The sequence below is a fragment of the Paramacrobiotus metropolitanus genome, unplaced genomic scaffold, assembly GCF_019649055.1.
Source record: "Paramacrobiotus metropolitanus isolate TYO unplaced genomic scaffold, Prichtersi_v1.0 Parri_scaffold0000012, whole genome shotgun sequence".
Lineage (NCBI taxonomy): Eukaryota > Metazoa > Tardigrada > Eutardigrada > Parachela > Macrobiotidae > Paramacrobiotus > Paramacrobiotus metropolitanus.
The window spans coordinates 1,454,130-1,470,838 of NW_026570232.1; the positions used below are offsets into that span (position 1 = coordinate 1,454,130).

General features: G+C 42.2%; 5 protein-coding genes across 6 annotated transcripts; 3 read left to right on the forward strand and 2 right to left on the reverse strand.

The window, feature by feature from the left end:
- The first annotated feature begins 109 nt into the window (after nt 1–109).
- On the forward strand, nt 110–1,358 carry LOC129584070 (sulfiredoxin-1-like). Its single transcript, XM_055476175.1, has 2 exons — nt 110–592; nt 856–1,358. The coding sequence occupies exons 1-2, from the start codon at nt 341–343 to the stop codon at nt 1,114–1,116; spliced, it is 513 nt and encodes a 170-aa protein (XP_055332150.1). The 5' UTR covers nt 110–340; the 3' UTR covers nt 1,117–1,358.
- On the reverse strand, nt 1,356–6,607 carry LOC129584062 (synaptotagmin-15-like). 2 transcript variants are annotated; one of them, XM_055476165.1, is made up of 8 exons: nt 6,358–6,607; nt 4,754–4,959; nt 3,668–3,878; nt 2,952–3,216; nt 2,448–2,522; nt 2,235–2,289; nt 1,933–2,127; nt 1,356–1,504 (listed from the first exon to the last, which is right to left on the reverse strand). In XM_055476165.1, the coding sequence occupies exons 1-8, from the start codon at nt 6,492–6,494 to the stop codon at nt 1,371–1,373; spliced, it is 1,278 nt and encodes a 425-aa protein (XP_055332140.1). In that variant the 5' UTR covers nt 6,495–6,607; the 3' UTR covers nt 1,356–1,370. The 2 variants fall into 2 exon arrangements, with proteins under 2 accessions (XP_055332140.1, XP_055332141.1); XM_055476166.1 differs by lacking the exon at nt 6,358–6,607 and adding an exon at nt 5,430–6,028.
- Nucleotides 6,608–7,312: 705 nt separating this feature from the next.
- On the forward strand, nt 7,313–10,278 carry LOC129584067 (histone H2A.Z). The gene is made up of 5 exons (XM_055476173.1): nt 7,313–7,472; nt 7,550–7,627; nt 8,808–8,921; nt 9,063–9,192; nt 9,551–10,278. Exons 1-5 carry the CDS (start codon nt 7,470–7,472, stop codon nt 9,679–9,681), a joined length of 456 nt encoding a protein of 151 aa, XP_055332148.1. The 5' UTR covers nt 7,313–7,469; the 3' UTR covers nt 9,682–10,278.
- A 98-nt stretch (nt 10,279–10,376) lies between these two features.
- Nucleotides 10,377–12,537, reverse strand: LOC129584061 (uncharacterized). The gene is made up of 3 exons (XM_055476163.1): nt 12,183–12,537; nt 11,825–12,084; nt 10,377–11,518 (listed from the first exon to the last, which is right to left on the reverse strand). The coding sequence occupies exons 1-3, from the start codon at nt 12,374–12,376 to the stop codon at nt 10,626–10,628; spliced, it is 1,347 nt and encodes a 448-aa protein (XP_055332138.1). The 5' UTR covers nt 12,377–12,537; the 3' UTR covers nt 10,377–10,625.
- Nucleotides 12,538–13,819: 1,282 nt separating this feature from the next.
- LOC129584064 (astacin-like) lies at nt 13,820–16,350 on the forward strand. The gene is made up of 7 exons (XM_055476168.1): nt 13,820–14,270; nt 14,497–14,624; nt 14,766–14,862; nt 15,093–15,213; nt 15,283–15,458; nt 15,537–15,985; nt 16,079–16,350. The coding sequence occupies exons 1-7, from the start codon at nt 14,129–14,131 to the stop codon at nt 16,109–16,111; spliced, it is 1,146 nt and encodes a 381-aa protein (XP_055332143.1). The 5' UTR covers nt 13,820–14,128; the 3' UTR covers nt 16,112–16,350.
- Nucleotides 16,351–16,709: the final 359 nt, after the last annotated feature.

Below are 16,709 nucleotides of genomic sequence, written 5' to 3' on the forward strand. Positions count from 1 at the left end.
CAAGTGCAAAGTTGCGCTTCTATTGTGAAATGCGCATTGCGCAGGCATGAGAGCAAGCGCCCAGCGGATGACAGTTTGTATTTCCTATTTTAAAAATCAATGTTTTCATTTTCAGACAACTTTAACCGCTTTAACGGTTTAAGACGTATCTTTGTTGACGATAATCTAATCATGACTTTCTGTTCCAGACGGAAATTTTGCGACGATAAAATCTACCGTTTTGTTTCTCTTTTTTTTAATTTGTTAAAAGCTTCTGTTCTGTATAGGTAGCTCTGGCCTTACTAGCTGCTGGGAAAGCTGTTAAAAGTTCGCCGTATTCAGTGTGGTGTGCGTCTCGGCGATGATACGCAGAATAATTTTGCCAGCTCCGTTATTTTTGTTTCCGAAAAGGGTTCCTAAGCCTTTGCCTTATGTGATCCTGCTCACGTTAGGTTCTTCGTTCCACACTGTTCGTGCGCCACACCAAAGGATGGAGAAGGAACTGCACACTCATAGCGGCGGTGCTGGACGAAGCGTGCACACGGACCACATACTCGATGTTGAAATGGTCCCAATGAAAATCATCCATCGTCCTATCCCTCCCGTTTTGGATGTAAGTGCTTTTCTTCCTCGCTACAGTTGGAGGTGTTAAGTAGCTAGTTAGTGCAGAAATAATGTTGCAGTATCGCTGAGTTATATTCCTGTTCGTGCTGAAAAATAATACTAGTAATTATCAAACTTATTACCTTTATAATTATTTGTGAATGTTTATTACTTACGGTTACGCAAAGCGGTAATTTAGATATTTGCAGTGCCTTGCAGTTTGAATTTACGATTTTATTTTTTTTAATTCTATATCGTGCTGTGTGCTTATAGGAATTAAAAGTGCAAAGCTTGATGGCGACGATATCTTCCCTGCAGTCTTCGGGTTCAGATTTGGCGAGCACTGTGCCGGCCATCGATGTGCTATGGATCACGGGCCGCGAAGGAGGCAATTATTTTTATTCATTTGGAGGATGCCATCGTTTCGAAGCTTACAAGCGTCTGGGAACGGAGAGAATCCCGTGCAAGCTCATTAAATCGACTGTAGGCGATTTACGGACATATCTGGGAGCGTCGACACCGGATCTTAAATAGACATCACAAGTTATAACCTATTTTGTATGCTGAGTTTGCAAAAACCTTTAGAGTTTTGAATTTTGTGTCAGATTGTATATTACGCAGTTAAGATTCTGGCTGAGCCACTGACGTCTTTCACAGTTTTCCCGTGATTTTGAGCTGAGATTGTTTTTTATTCCAATTTTGTGCAGGTACATGGTAAGTACAGTTTTGTATACTTTGTGAAGTAAATAAAATTAATTACCAGAATTGCAAGCTACATTGGATTGTGGTTACATTTGAACAAGAGTATGCCATTCTTGCACATGTTCTTTTTCTTTCTGCATGCATTCTTGCCAATGTTCCAGTTCTTTTCCACGAGCAAACATCAGTCCGCCTAGAATTACCCGGCCAACGGCACGTTTCTCTACAACAGAAACATCATATCAGTAAAATACGTACTTATAAAAATTGCGAGACCTTTCTTCAACAGATAATGTAACCGACCTCAGAATACTTACAAAAAGCTGACAACTCCAGATAGATTCTAACCACATCATGTTAAATATGCTAACTGTCGGTTCCATGATTAGCTTTAAAGAAAACAATGCAGTGTGCGCACTGACCTACTCTACCAGTAAAGGTACATTTGCAGATATGTACGTAAGTACCTACAGTACTGTAAGGCGTAAGCTGGTGTGGAAAACACGGAGCCACCGCATACAATTTTTCTGCTACATATGTCTGTACAAGTAATTTTGACCACATATCGTATAATATACGAAGGTTATATTCGTCCCGTGGCGCTGCATTGCGTTATTAATTGCTACAAACGATTGCTGGGCGATGTCGCACCTTTTGTCAGCTTATTGCGTGTTTCCGCTAGGATGACCAGACTGACTGCTTCGCACATTCGGGAAAGCAGCTTGAACTGGAATGATTCGCAAAAGCTGATAACACCGTCGTCTTCCGGTTTGCACTGTACCAGCTGGGTTTTGTAGCGTTTGAGCAGGCGACTTTGGTGCATCAGGGACACTTTCACGAAGGCTTCTGTGGTATTAATCATATGGGAAAAGGTCAGACTAACAATTCTGTTAAGATAGCATGCAGAACACATCATAAGAGCCCGCAATGTACGACGGAAATACGGCACGTACCTGTGCCGCTAGCTTTCTCCTTACTATGCAAGCTTTTCCCTTCGATAATATTGACCTGTCAAATCACCAAGATAACAGCTACCAAAAATTATGGTTTCTCTTACGCGAGTTGCGCGGTTTTGATTTACACAATGACGTAAATGCGCCAATGTATTGCATACTTTTACTGCTGTTGTATTGCGCCATTTGTGCAAAATTCGATCGTATCATTACCGTTAAACGTTGAATATCGTCGTTGTAGCAAAGAGACACCAGCAGTTCTCCCCGAACTGAATTACTGTTTTCAACCTGTAAAACGCAAACAGACCTCAAACTTATTAGGTATGCTAGAGATTTGTGCAGATCCTGCATAACACAAACGTAGAACGATAAACGCGCAAACAAAGATTTTTGCAAAACTTTACTTTTTCAAAATTGTAGCCGGGTTGACGTATGACGGTCACCGGCTAACAGTGAGCTGCATATTTCGCCGATTAACGCATAGTTACTAATATAGTCTTCCTGGATTGTTGGAAGGTAAAGCTGTTTGATTTCGTTTCGCTATCGGCGAACTACGCAACAATATTAATACCGTGAAGAATGCTACCTTCATATAAAAGGCGAAAACCGACCCGTTTTGTATGTTTCACACAGTTATACTGATCCTGTTCGTTGCATTTTATAGATATTTTCCTCGTTTAAATGTACCGACTGTGCAATTCAGCGAATTCACTGTACCTCAGTGGCTTCTTTATGGAGATCCTTCCAGGTAACCGGAAAATGTTCCAGGGCGACATTAAAGTCACACAGGGAGTGGAATGCGTGTCCAATAAGCACATGTTTTTTCCGGCGATCAATGTCATAGACACTGAAACGCAGTATGCGTTCGTTGATGGTTTTAGCGGAAATCGGAAATACGAATGATTCCTCGAAGCGTGGATCACAGGTCTTGCGTTTGACTTTGGTTTGCAGCGTTCGGCGCTCATCCGGAAGCAATGACAGTCTACAGTGCGAAATACATAGCAAATTCATAATTATTAGCGGCGATGCGGCAGATTAATATTACAGTTAATGCTGATATATTAATTTTTAACGAAGCATGCAGGCGGTGCGCGCCAATATTCCTTGGTCCTTGGGGAATTTTGTTTTCGGTAATTATTAAAAATTATTGGAGCGCAATGAATTCAACAGCTGCAATATGAGCATGTTTTACGCGAAAACTGGTTTTGTTTTTGCGTTAATTTCCCCCCATTACCGGTAATTCTGTCAGTTTCCGCAAATGCATGTGCAGAATTAAAATTAAAGCACCAAGAATCGAGATCAACCAATTCCCTAGTGTCTTTGTTAATACGAAAATAGCTAGAATCAAGGAGTCAAGGTTGATCCGACTTCCGGTGCGAATGTGATACTGTGACACCGCCAAGCCGATAGCGAATTATTTCTGTCCGACTAACCTGACAAAGGGATCACACTGCGACTTATCCGCTCGACAGGGAAGATTTCTGGCTTTAACCACGGTGCAAATGAGCTTCTCCGAATCACGTTCATAAGCAAGCTGGAACCACAGCCGGCCCTGATGCCCTTCCGGAAATGACATATTTTCGTCGCTGTCCGATTGTGAATACAAGGCGGGGTTGATGGTGCCAAAGTTCTGCAGGCTCATCCCTGTCACGTGTTCCAAAAGGACTGAGTTATATACAGCAGAAAAAAATGCTTGTCGTTTAATTTACTGAATCAATTTTTGTTGTAAAGTATGCCATGCATTATTTCAAATTCCACTGCAGCAGGATTTAACCACCAAAAAATTTCTCACAATGCATCTGCCATCTATGTACAGTATATACTATGCTGAGTATGCTCAATGAAACGCACATCATCAGTAAGTAACAATATCAAAAAATCAGTAAAGTGCAACACCAAAATTTTTCAACGAAAAGATTGCAACAGTTATTTCAGAATTACAATTTAAACATTAAAATACAGCCAAAATCTCTATCCTGCCGTGGGTTAATAAATAGGTCACCAATGTATGTACTTACCCATGTTATGCAGAGCTGCTTAAGAAACGTTGCAGTGGAACGCGCTTCATTAGTCAATTCACAAATTTTCAAAAATCAAATTTACTTCAAATCAAATTTAGTAATTCTAGATTGAGTAACGCGCTTTGATTTATTCTAGTCGTGAGCTCAAACGGCCAGAAAAAGCCACATTTCTGATAAACTGTGACCTTTCTAAATCGTTTTAATAAGAGACATTAAGAGTCAGGCGGAAAACTTGAGCAAAACGCGATAAAACGAAGACTGTCTGTTATAATTATGGAATTTTACGTTCCATGAAACTAAATTTCGCATTAATTTTACAAAACTTTACGTTTTTGAAGATATAAAAAACTCTGCGGTGCCGTGATGCATAGTTCGGCTACGTGAAAACATTTTGCGCTATATATCCAAAAACACCTGGCGAGGATGTTTCATAATTTACTTCTCGTATAATTTTGTAATGTGTATCGCTAATTAATAGCAATAATTTCCGCATCATACGTTTGCGAGTGCCAGGAGAAATAGGACAGTTGTCCCGAGTGGGCAGCACGAAGGGCGGAATTACATTCAGATTGATGTTCCGTCCAACTCCATCCCGCTCACGATCACGAATGTACTGAGTGGCACTTCCGAAACTGTACGAGCGAATCTCATCAAACTTCGCTGCCACCGGAGAAACATCCAGCGAATTGGTAAATCCCCGAGCGCTGTACAAATTGAAGGAAATTATATTAAACATAATGAATATAATGTAAAATGTATTGATTGATTAATATGTTGGAGCATTAAGCTTTAAGTATGCCGATTAATATCACAAATTAAAATTTTGCTATTATACAGCAATACGCTTCACTGCTTCAGTAACCGAGAAAATTTCAAGTTAAAATGGATCATGAGCTATCAACAAGAATATAATCTAATAAGACACTAAAAACATAATCTTTGTTTTTTAAAAAGATCTTTATTTTTTATATTCAGCACCCCATACGGGTAAGTACTGGTTTTCAATTATGCACATACGATATATCCATATATATGTAAAGTTAGCTTTCGGTTGGTTATATAAATATAGATATTGCCGCAAACGTAATACGTTGCAGTTGGTAAATTCTAATCTGTCTAAAAAACCGATTACGGCCTAAAGTTGTGAATGGAATAACATATTCCGCCGACGTACCTCTCATCTGATAAATAGAATAAATCTGGATTCTGACTGGCAACATTGATCATATCGTTGGAATAACTATTCAACAACCGCATGAGAAACATTGCTAGCGGCGCGTCAAAAAATACAGCTGTTATAATATAAATAAATTACTAACGAGAACAATTGCTAAATAATTCGCTCAAAATTTTCAGAACGCGCTTTATGAAACGGCGAAACAGTAATAGACCCAAAAATACTATTGAGTCTGCAATACGTAGATCGAAATTCAGGAATTTTAAGATACAGACGTACAGTTAATCGTAAACACAATGTACGCGACTACAGCGCTATTAATCCTGCAAAAGCGCAAAGCTGGACGCATTTTGAACGTGCACAACACGGTACGAGTAGAGTTCGAAGAGCAACAACAGTCACGTCAAAGCGTCCCAAACGTCACCGCCATACAGATTTCACAAATCCCCCCAACAAAAGGTCATAGCGCATGTACATGTAAGTACGGCCGCGGCACGTAGGTGCAAATACGGTATGTTGTATGTACTGTCACGCTTAATCAATTACGCAACTGCGATCCTCGACAGGCATTTAGGTGGAATAAATACACCGAACCGCGATACCGCAGTTTATCCCAACATGACACCGGCGCGGAGCGCATTATTGTTGTGTTATTCGTACACAACATCAAACCTCGTGATACCCATTTGAAAGCCCGCTGCAACCCGCAACCTGACACTAAATCCTTCGACGCCCATAATCAACAAGAAAAGAAGGCGCCCGCGGGGATTATTGTCCAAACAGGGCACCAGGTATGATTAGAACATAATTACGCCATTACGCTTGGCTTTCCGCGTTGATTTCTAATCGTATCTGGACTGCGCATTGTGCAACTAATTCCCAAATCATTTGTAATCGTACCGGTATGTGCTTGTCTTTTACGTACCGCAGTTGTCCCTGTTGTAAACCGGCACGTAATGATTCCGTTAAGTACATTCCCGTGCGGAAGACGCTCGTCAGTGCGTCAGATATGCTGTCCTCGTCGTCGGACGATGGGCTGCTTGATGGGTCATGTGCGGCCATTTTTTTTTCGTCGCGCAGTATTCCGAACTATTATGACGACGTTCATGAAACGGAAGCAGAATTTTCCCAACTGATCGTGATGCTGCTGAACTCTTGCGGTGAATGTCATAGAAATGCGTGCTCGTAAAGTCGCGGCGGTAACACATGGCGGGATTAAGGTTTACAGGAAATGACAAGCCAGCGGAGGATGTTTGTGGCCCGCGATTCCCAACTGCTAATCCCTTGTTGGCTGCGGGATGCGTGACATTTAAGTCGGGGCGACGAATTTGTCACCGGCCATATTCCATATTCCTCATTTGTATGAGGAAAAACTGCTGATGTTTCACTTTGCATTATTGCTGAGTGCGTTAGCAGGCCGCTTGCCCAGACGGATCCTCGGAGATTTGGGAGACCTTGGGTTAATGAGTTGGGAATCCTTTTTTGGCTGTAATAAACTCTTATTTCCCACGGATGAAACATTTCCCGCGAAAAGAAATAAAAGAATTGCTAACTTTACTTCCGCCGTGTAAGCAGGCCGCCAGGTGCTAGCTATGGCAAGCCGGTGCGCGTACATTTCGTCGTATGGTGTCTTTGTTCGAACTGATTTTCGAGTTCTTGTAAAGCCTACGCTAACAAAAGTAACTATTTTTGATAAGAATTTTCGTATATTATTCTGTATTTCGTAAATGTGAACCGATTTTTCATTTACAATAATCCGAAACGCAAGTGAAAACGTGAAAGACAGGCTTGCTGACACAAAGTACAACGCATCGGCTTGCCATAAATTCGAGCGTTGACTCACGCTCTCAGAATTTCATCGACCGCGTTTTCGCCATCGCATCTTTTTAGTTAGCCGATCTGTGGAATACGACCATTTTTCAGATTTGAAAGTTTCTGTCGTGTCTGAGCTCTGAGCCTTCAGTTTTAACTTTCCCCATTTTCCACCAAACAGTATTGTAGTTTTGCTGTGTAGTATTCATATTTGATCGGGACAAAATGGTGAGATGATTTTCTTTCGAAAGCTGTTTGGTTTGAAACAGGTTTTTCGGTGCTAATGTTTACCAACGATGTATTAGGCTGGAGGAAAAGCTGGAAAGGATACGGGAAAGGCGAAAAATAAAGCCATTTCACGGTCGGCTCGAGCGGGTTTACAGGTAAGAGAGCGTCTGTTGGTGGCCTGAATCTTCAAAACAAATCCAATATTGAAACACTTCGACAGTCTTAAAACTGAAACGATAAAGTTTGGAACTCTGTTGTTTTTTGGCGCAAGCCGTTGGGCTCCTGTTGTCGTTTTGAACATTATCAAGCTTCCTACAGGGTGAAATAGCCTTGAGAAGTAATGCTAGCTTGCTGGTTTACTTTTTGTTTTCATTAGAAATTTGGAACATAAGAAAGTATCACAGTGACATGATTACCATTTTAATTACAGTTTTTAAATTTTGTTTTATTTCATTTCCTTGTTAGCTAAGCTCTTTAATATTCCAGTATGTGCTCATTTTGTAGCATTTGAGGTAGGACCGCAAGTGGTGAGAGAACCAGTATTTTCTGTATGCTTGCTAACTTTGTAAAAATTCGTGGTTTTTCCTAATAATTATAAACTGAGCTCAGTCTTCTGCAGCCTAAATTAACCACTCCTGTTCCATATTTGCCGATTTTTGATGTCGAGTTTTTGAATTTCGAAGCACTTAAAACTTGGTTGCTGTTTACTGGGTTAGTTGTTAGTAAACAGAAGGTTTCCACAATCGTGACAACCGTTGCACTGAAGATTTCTAGAGTTTTCGAATTCTAAGGTTTAGCCGTTGTTTCTATAGAGTCTTAACAGTAGGTGATATTTTTATTTTAAACTTCCCGACTGTACTCATCAAAAGTTTCACGTCTTCGGTGAATAAGCAGGTGCGATACATTGTGGACAAATTATGCCGCAAATAACTTAAATTAGTAATCTCGTGGATTGCAGATTAAGTAAATAATGAGAAGAAATGGAGCGGAGTGCAAACCGTAATATCATAAGTTTTGGCGGCAAAATCAGATCCGTTGGCCTATGCGCTGTCTGAGCCAGTCTGGTCTGTACTGTATTCTCGGTATCAGGCTATCAGCATGTGAATGGTTTCATAGAAAGAGGTGGTCAGAGTGGGCGGTAACTAAATCGCGAAAGCGGCGTGGACTGGCCGGTCGGCGCTGGTTGATGCAAATTTATTAATGCGGATGCGGTAGTTTAATAATGTAGCTTTCCGATTCGCAGTGATGTGGTAAAATGTTGCAGTGCGCCATATGAATTTGTATTTTGAAACAGCGCCATCAACTTGAAGCATAATGAAGCATGGATTTTTGTAGTTTCCTGTCGGCCGTATCCATCGTCACCTGAAATCACGGACTACTAGCCATGGTCGTGTGGGAGCAACGGCTGCGGTGTACAGCGCTGCCATTCTTGAGTACTTAACGGCTGAGGTAAATTTGTTTTCGGCAACTTGAATTAACGATTTTTAAACTTCTGTTGTGTCTGGATGCACGATGCCTGGATACGAGTTGATTATCACTGCCCTACTTACGACTGTTACCAGCGGTCTGCTGACCTATTTGCCGACTTAGGTGTTGGAATTGGCGGGAAATGCCAGCAAGGATCTCAAAGTTAAGCGTATCACACCGCGTCACCTTCAGTTGGCTATCCGTGGCGATGAGGAGCTGGACTCGTTGATCAAAGCGACAATTGCTGGAGGAGGTAAAGGCTTTATTTTGACAGAAATAGTTAGGAATTTGTTGCCTATGGCAGCAATACGTAAAAGTAGCGTCTCGGTAATGGTTTTTGTTTTGTGGTTATTTAACTATTTTTGATTTTTCAAGAGCGGAGATTTTAAATCAGTCATTTTATTATAGTTAACGTTTGTTTTCTTAGGAATGTTTTATAACTAAAATTTAATAGCAGCTGTACACTTGAAGTCTTGAATCTAAATTGTTAAAAACTTTTACTCGTAAAACGAAAATTTGACAATGCTAATTCGGTTAGAATTGCTGTACAAAGTAATCAAGATATTTTTTAAAAAATAAAGCTCTTCTGAAAAAATAAAACTCTTTTGCAGGTGTCATCCCGCATATTCACAAGAGTCTAATTGGCAAGAAGGGCGTGGCCACGGGAGGCGCCGCTCCTGCTGCTGCTTCCGCACCACCGCCGGCCGCTATCGCCGCTGCCCAAAAAGCTCAGGCTCAGTAGAAGCGCGCTGCGTTGGCTGGAGTATTCACTGTTTTCGGACGAAGGCGAGCCACTCGTTTCCAGGCCTCTGTTCTTTCTTTTTTGTTGGCCTCTCTGTATCTCCACTATCTTTATTATTTAATCGTGTGCGAATCATCAGATTTACTGGTTACGCTGTTGTATGTACATATTCCTGTCTGTTGCAAGGTTCCCATGTGCATTATGCATCGGATTTGGGTTGAACCAAGTGTGCGTGTGTGGGTTTTTTTCGTTGTTGTGTGTAAGTATTATGGGAATTATGACGAGCGATTCTGTTGTTGTCGTTGTTTTCGTTTACACCAAGAGATGACATCTGGTTAGAGCGGCTTTTACCGGTTTGTCTTTCGGGATTTCTTTCTCTGTCTCTTAACTGGGCAGGGTAAGAAATGCTCCAAAAGTGCAATAGTTTACTCTCCTTTGAGAAGTGGCTCTGGCTAGTTGATTGTCTCGTTCTGTTTGAATGGTTTGCTTTGAAGTACTGTACGGGTTTTGAGTAGTGGACCATGATTTCTTCGTGCAAAGCTTTTTCCTGAGTGATTGTGCAGTCTGAATTTCGGAATAAATGCGGGTGTCTTTTGATTATTCTTATGTTTAGGAAATTTAAAAAGTATGAGCTATTCGCAAGACATGAAAAACCTAATAGGTAATCAGTAATCACGAAATTTTAATAGCTGATTGATAACTCATACTGAACCGGTGATCACTGAACAGTGGTGGTTTCATGAGCGATTCCGAAAACCACGGTCTCAAATCATCAACGAGGTGATTTAACCGAAATTATGCCGTGCAAGGGCCACTGCCAAGGAGTGCCTTTTGTTAACGTCCAGATGGATATACTAGTAATTAAAGTACGTGTATCAGAGACTGGCTCTGCCAGTCAGCTATTATTAGTCAACTAATATTTATCAATTTAGAATTAACTTCAATTAAGTGCGCTTTCCAACGGGGCCAATTTTGGCAATCAGGCAGATCGAACCGTATAAGTGGTCCAGCTCAGACTGATTTCCATATGCAACATACTCAGTCTTTATGGTGTTGTGTTTCGTCACCTCGGTGATCCAGTGAATACGGTTTTTTGCTTCTGGATCATCAGTCGCAGCACCAGCTCTGGCATATCTCCGATGAACGTGAGGGAGAAACACAGCGCCTTCTTCCCGGAGCATGTTAGTCATCTCGTGGCTTGGAACCTCTTGCTTCTCCGAAAAATCGATCACTTTGTCCGTTAAGACTTCCATTTCCGAATCGGGATAGCCACCGGACGGCTCTCCCTCGATGTTCCAGGTTCTGGTGAAGATTTTCAGCTCGATCGGCACTCCTAACTGCTCGCACACGCGCTCCATTACGGCGTCGTTTCCCTTCAGACGACCCGCGAAGCTGGCGGCAGCCGTGTCGGCGCTCAGCGGATATTCGTGCTGCAGGCCGAAACCAATAAAGCCGCCGTGCGGAAGGAACAAGGGATCGGCCAACAGCTGCTCCAGTCCCTTTTTAAACTCTTTCTCCTGTTGACGAACGGCTTCTGATTGCGGCAGAGTTTTCTCTGCGTTATCGCCGAAGTACAGGTTGTAGGTGAGTGTGACGCGGTGTCCGGACTGGACCGGGGCCACTTCGTGCTCCACGTCGCTGTAGAAAGCCACGTAGCCGACCGACGGGCGGGCAGTGGCGGCCAGCTCCTTTCCGGCATCGAATGCCCACTCTTTCCCGTCGTGGCGCAGAATCAATTCGCCGCCCGTGTGCGCAACCGGGAACACGATCACCAGCGATCCAAACATCTTCCCGCTCCTCGGCGTATCCTTGTGCGGTTTGAAGAAGCCGCCTGCGCCTGAAAAATACGAAAAACTATTTAGTAATTACGACAGAATGACTATCGTACACGCACGCTACGGCCAGTTTCACAAGCAAATCGAAGCAATCAGTAATCTGTTTAACAAAAATAGTACAAGTGATTATCAGTTTTACAAATATTTCTCCAAATCTTTCAATATTGTAACTGAAAATTTACTAAATATCTTAAAATTGTATTAATTAAAATACATATTTATTAAGGATCGTTCCACTTTTAGTTTGATCTGCATTTATTTCTGTTTCTCGCTCTTATTAAATGAGCGTGTTATTATTTGGCACTGACCGTACACGTTCAGTTTGTAGAGCTCGCACTCCACTGCCTTGGCGCTGCTTCGTCCATCCAGCAGATCGTTTTTAACCCGCGCCAGAATTCCCGAGCGCTCCACATCAAACTTGGCAGCGAAATCGCCAACATCCATTTTACCAGCTTTGCGATACGTTTCGTCATAAACGTCCTCTTTGTTCAGCCCAAACGTCGCTGCATCGCAAGCACGCGCCAGCTGCTCTACGTCCGCTGCTGATGCGTTGTGCAGGTCGAGATGCCTGTTCAAACCATCCGTAAATCAAAAATTCCAATCAATTCAGTCAGGAATGGCGTTATCCACAACTATAACGGTATCATCCTTCCATCGAATACTTACTTAGCATCACCAGCTTTAACATAGAACAGGCCGAAGTCTTTGGTTGGAGTGGCGCATGTGCCGTATGTGACGGGTGCTCGATCCATAATGATGGTTTTCATTGACTGGATAATTCGTTCCGACGAGCCACTCGACACGCATCTTCCAAGCTGCCACGCAGCAGACGCACACGTACGGGAATATTTCACGAACATACTTTTATTATTATTAACCAATAACAGTGCAAAATTTACTCAGCACGAGTTTATCGAAAAACAGTAAGTCTGGAAACCTAACTGAAATTCATGAGGTTTCCAGCTGGTGCAATCGCGATTTTAGGTTTTGTGCATTGCATACGAAATACCCACAAAATAAGTACAAGTGACCCTGTGGACTACGAAATGCAGTGTAGACATGAGGTTGTCCACAGCCTTCCGCGCTTTCCTTGGCGGGAAGCGGTACTTGTACTCGTACATATGCCGATGATATACTCGTATATGCGTACCGCCGTACCGGTGTCTTTGTAGTTCCGTTGTTGCTTCTTTTGCCGATTTCCGTAAGTAAGATTTTTAATCAAGCTTCCTCGCGGACTACTTTGCAATAGTACATAAGCTCACGAACCTTTTTTTGTGGTCTGAGAAACTTTTTAATGGTACGAGTGCAACGCATATTAGGTGTGTCTCCGAGGAAGCTCGACCTCTTCATGAGCATCTTGCATGGTCACCGAACTCGGGCAGATGGATACATCAGGAAAGGGGCGAGATACGGGCGATCGAGTATCTGCGCCAGTGGTTTAGCATCGAAATCCAACGCGGGAATGCGGCCTCTGTCAGGGAAGTTGGGAACAGCACCAGCATCGGCTAATTTAGATGAGGTGTTCTGCATAATTAGGCCGCCTATTTCTGCTGTTGGCTAAGGCTGGGGAATTAGTACATCTTTACTATGATACAAAATTTGTGACCTTTGTGTACCGCCAGTTAAGTACTTAATATCCTTAAAAGCAGTTCTTTCTTGTTTCGGGAACGAGCTGAAAATGTTAAAATTCTGGAATCGCTATTATTCTGCCCTAAATCTTTATTTTTCTCGTGAATTTACTGAGGAGAGGTTGGAAGAACGATTTCAGACCTGACACAACCAAAAATATTGACGCGATATTCAATAACGTAATTATGTTGCCACTTGCCAGTCTGATACGACGTGTACAGAGTATTTTGGCATACTTAAAAATCAGTTATTATGTTATACAATTTTAAACAGTCTTTAAATCAGTATTTTTAAATAGTTTAGATTTTACCGACGATTCATAAACATTGTTGTACGATTGCTTATCGTTAATTCTCGTAGTCTTCCGAGGCCCACCAGCTAGCTTCATAAAGCTGGAAACCGGACTTTCCACCCTACGGCTCTCCAAAAACGTGTAACAGCTCATAATACATACGAGCACATAAGAATGACGTACATTTGATACATGTTAATGAATTTGTATACTGCGAGATGGCTAAATCATCGTTTAAACGTGACGCTTTATGCGGATTCCCTGAGGCGCGAAACGACATTTCCGGTCTAACTATACAATGAGCCACCAACAAATTGTTTCAAATATTCCCGTAAGAAACGGAAGCGCCTAACAGATACAATTACCAATACAAGTATAAAAGCTAGTTACATCTGCCATTTTTCTAACAGTTCAAGCTGCTGAGAATCATATCCGGAGTTTAGTTAAGCACATACATAGTTACATACTTACAAAAAACAGAACTCAGTTTTCAGATTTGGAAACGATATTATCTGCTTTTTGTTATTGTTTCTCCTATTGAATTTTTGTAACTTGATGAAAATCTGGTTTTAACTGACCACATATTAATCCATATATTTCCGCGTTCCCCTTGTAAACTTTCCGGTTTAAGCGTTAATTATTCGCCGTTTCTCTAAACTGTTTCAAAAACAGTTTTGCCTGTTATCTTAAAATGTACATGCACGGGATTATCGTGCAAATTTTTCTTGTATTCATTTGCTGCAAGACGATGGTGATCCATGGTGCACCTAGTCCAGTTCCCACCAAGGATGACAATCACGATCATGATCACGAAGACAGCGATCTTCCGGCAGGTAAAGATACAATTTGAGGTTGCAATACGTACGTATACAGAATACGCCATAGACAGCGTTCGCGGCGATAATTCCCCAAACGTGTTCTTAATTGATAAATCGATAATTATTTACTATTTTACCAACAGACAGAACTAGTGTAATCCCAGATAAAGGCAATAATATTTTATATATTATATGGATGCTGTGTTGACGAGTTGGAGGCTTATCCGGATTTTGTTTTCAGACTGGGAAGATTTGATCCGAGAAAGTGTGGCACAGACGAATAATTCTGGTGTCGACGCATCATTACTGCAGAGGACCGACCTTTACGAAGGTGATATCATGGTCATGCCTATCGACGCCGAACATCCGGTGAGAAGAAATAAATTCTTAATAAAGCGGCAGAACAAGAACTACAGCACTTTTGTTTCTCCCTCCATATAAAGGCCCTAAAGGTCACTGGGGATTATAGCACAGGCTGCTCAAAATTTTCCATTTTGAAAACTTTTTCAGAGTGGTTCCGGAGGAACATTGATGTACACCGCAGTGCGCAATCGGAATGTGCTGTGGCGAAACGGTGTCGTTCCGTTCACCATTGCTCAAGGCTACAGTAAGTCTTTGTGCCTTACGGTTGATGTCAAATACGCGCGCGGCTGACATGGTCAATGGTCTGAAAAACTAGCAGGATATTATGTACCTATTTGTTATAAAACGTGACTGGTTGGACGCACATACTACATAAGTAGGTCAATTTCCTCCATTTTATTATGATCTGTTCCTTTTGGGAAATTAATTTGGTAGCTTTAAAAAAATTTTTAATATACTTCCGCTGGTCTTTAGGTTCGCAACAGCAATCTACGATTGTCAAAGCGCTCAACGATATAATGAGCAAGACTTGCATCAAATTTGTCCGGCGCACGAATGAACGGGACTACGTGACCTTTATCAATGGAAACCAAGGGTAAGGGAATGATAAGATACAAATAAATACCGTATATGTTGTGGGTACAGTACATACTGCATGTTTTAGGTGTTCTTCCTACATCGCCCGAGTGGGTGGTCAACAGCTCGTTCAACTGGCCAATGGTTGCATCCAACACGGAATTGTGCAACATGAAACGATTCACTTACTGGGATTCGATCACGAACAAAACCGTCGCGATCGGGACAACTTTGTTACCATTGTCTTCAGTAACATCGATCGCAGTACGGAGCAAATTCTATGTCTACATTTCTGTAGTGGTCCTTAACGATGTACAGAATTTATTTGTGGGGGTTTTCCAGGAATGGAGCACAATTTCCAGAAGAATGTCGACAGCGATTCCCTAAACTTGGCTTATGATTACGGCTCACTAATGCACTACGATCGCACCGCTTTCGCGAAAAATCCCAACTTCCCGACGATCGTCCCCAAACGGCGGAGCGTGGCTATTGGCCAACGCCAGCAGATGAGTCCCACCGATATCCAGAAGATCAACATTCTCTACCAGTGCAACGGCGCCAGGGGCCCGACGCCGTCACCTGTAGGCGGTACGGGCAACCGGGTCGCTGGCCGCCGCCGAGACGAAGAAGGGCTCGAGCAGGCCAATATAACGGATGCGTCGGGTATCGACGCCGGTGTTAAGACCGGTTTATCAACGTCACCGGGGAATACGACTGTTGCCGGTCTGTCCAACATTAAGAAACCAAAATCCAGCGCCAGCTTCGTTTCGTGGACAGTCTGGTCTACACTGGTACTTTTGGTTGTGAGCGTAGTCGTTTAGTCGCACAAAGATGCAATACGTTTGATTGTAATGTAACTGTGATAACTACGTCCGCTTTTGTAGTTTTTCTCAACTGGCACAAACCCGTTTTTATAAGCCTGGATGGTTGTTACCAGAGCTGGTCCGATATGAATTTTTCGCCTCCGCTACGATACCGCTCCGATAATTAAAATGTCCGATACGATTCCGATACCGCTACGATTTTGCTCAAATTTTCCGATACGATAAATCCGATGATCCGATAAAAAACCAAAACTTTCAAGTGAAAATTCGCGCAGGCCGGCATTCACCAGTGCATTTCACAAAATTCAGTTTACGATTTTAAAAAATAAGCTGCTATATTTTGGCGGAAAGTGCGCTTCATTAGTTTCGTGACGTCTTTTAGTGAGGCACCAACATAGAAAGTCACCTTCTGACTCATTTTTTTCTGAAAAAGTTCGTCGAAAACCTTTAGAACTGCGTTTTTTTGCTTCTATCGGGTGAAATTTCCGCTACGCTAAAGATTTTGCAGATCCGCCCGATAAACAATTTTTCCGATCCGCTACGATACGCTGCAGAACTTTTCCGATACCGCTTTTTCCGATGTTTTCATCGGAATTATCGGAGTTATCGGACACAGCGCAGGTCTCCGATGACTTATCGGACCAGCTCTGGTTGTTACTTACCGTACTTGCAGTATGCACTTGCCGGGAAA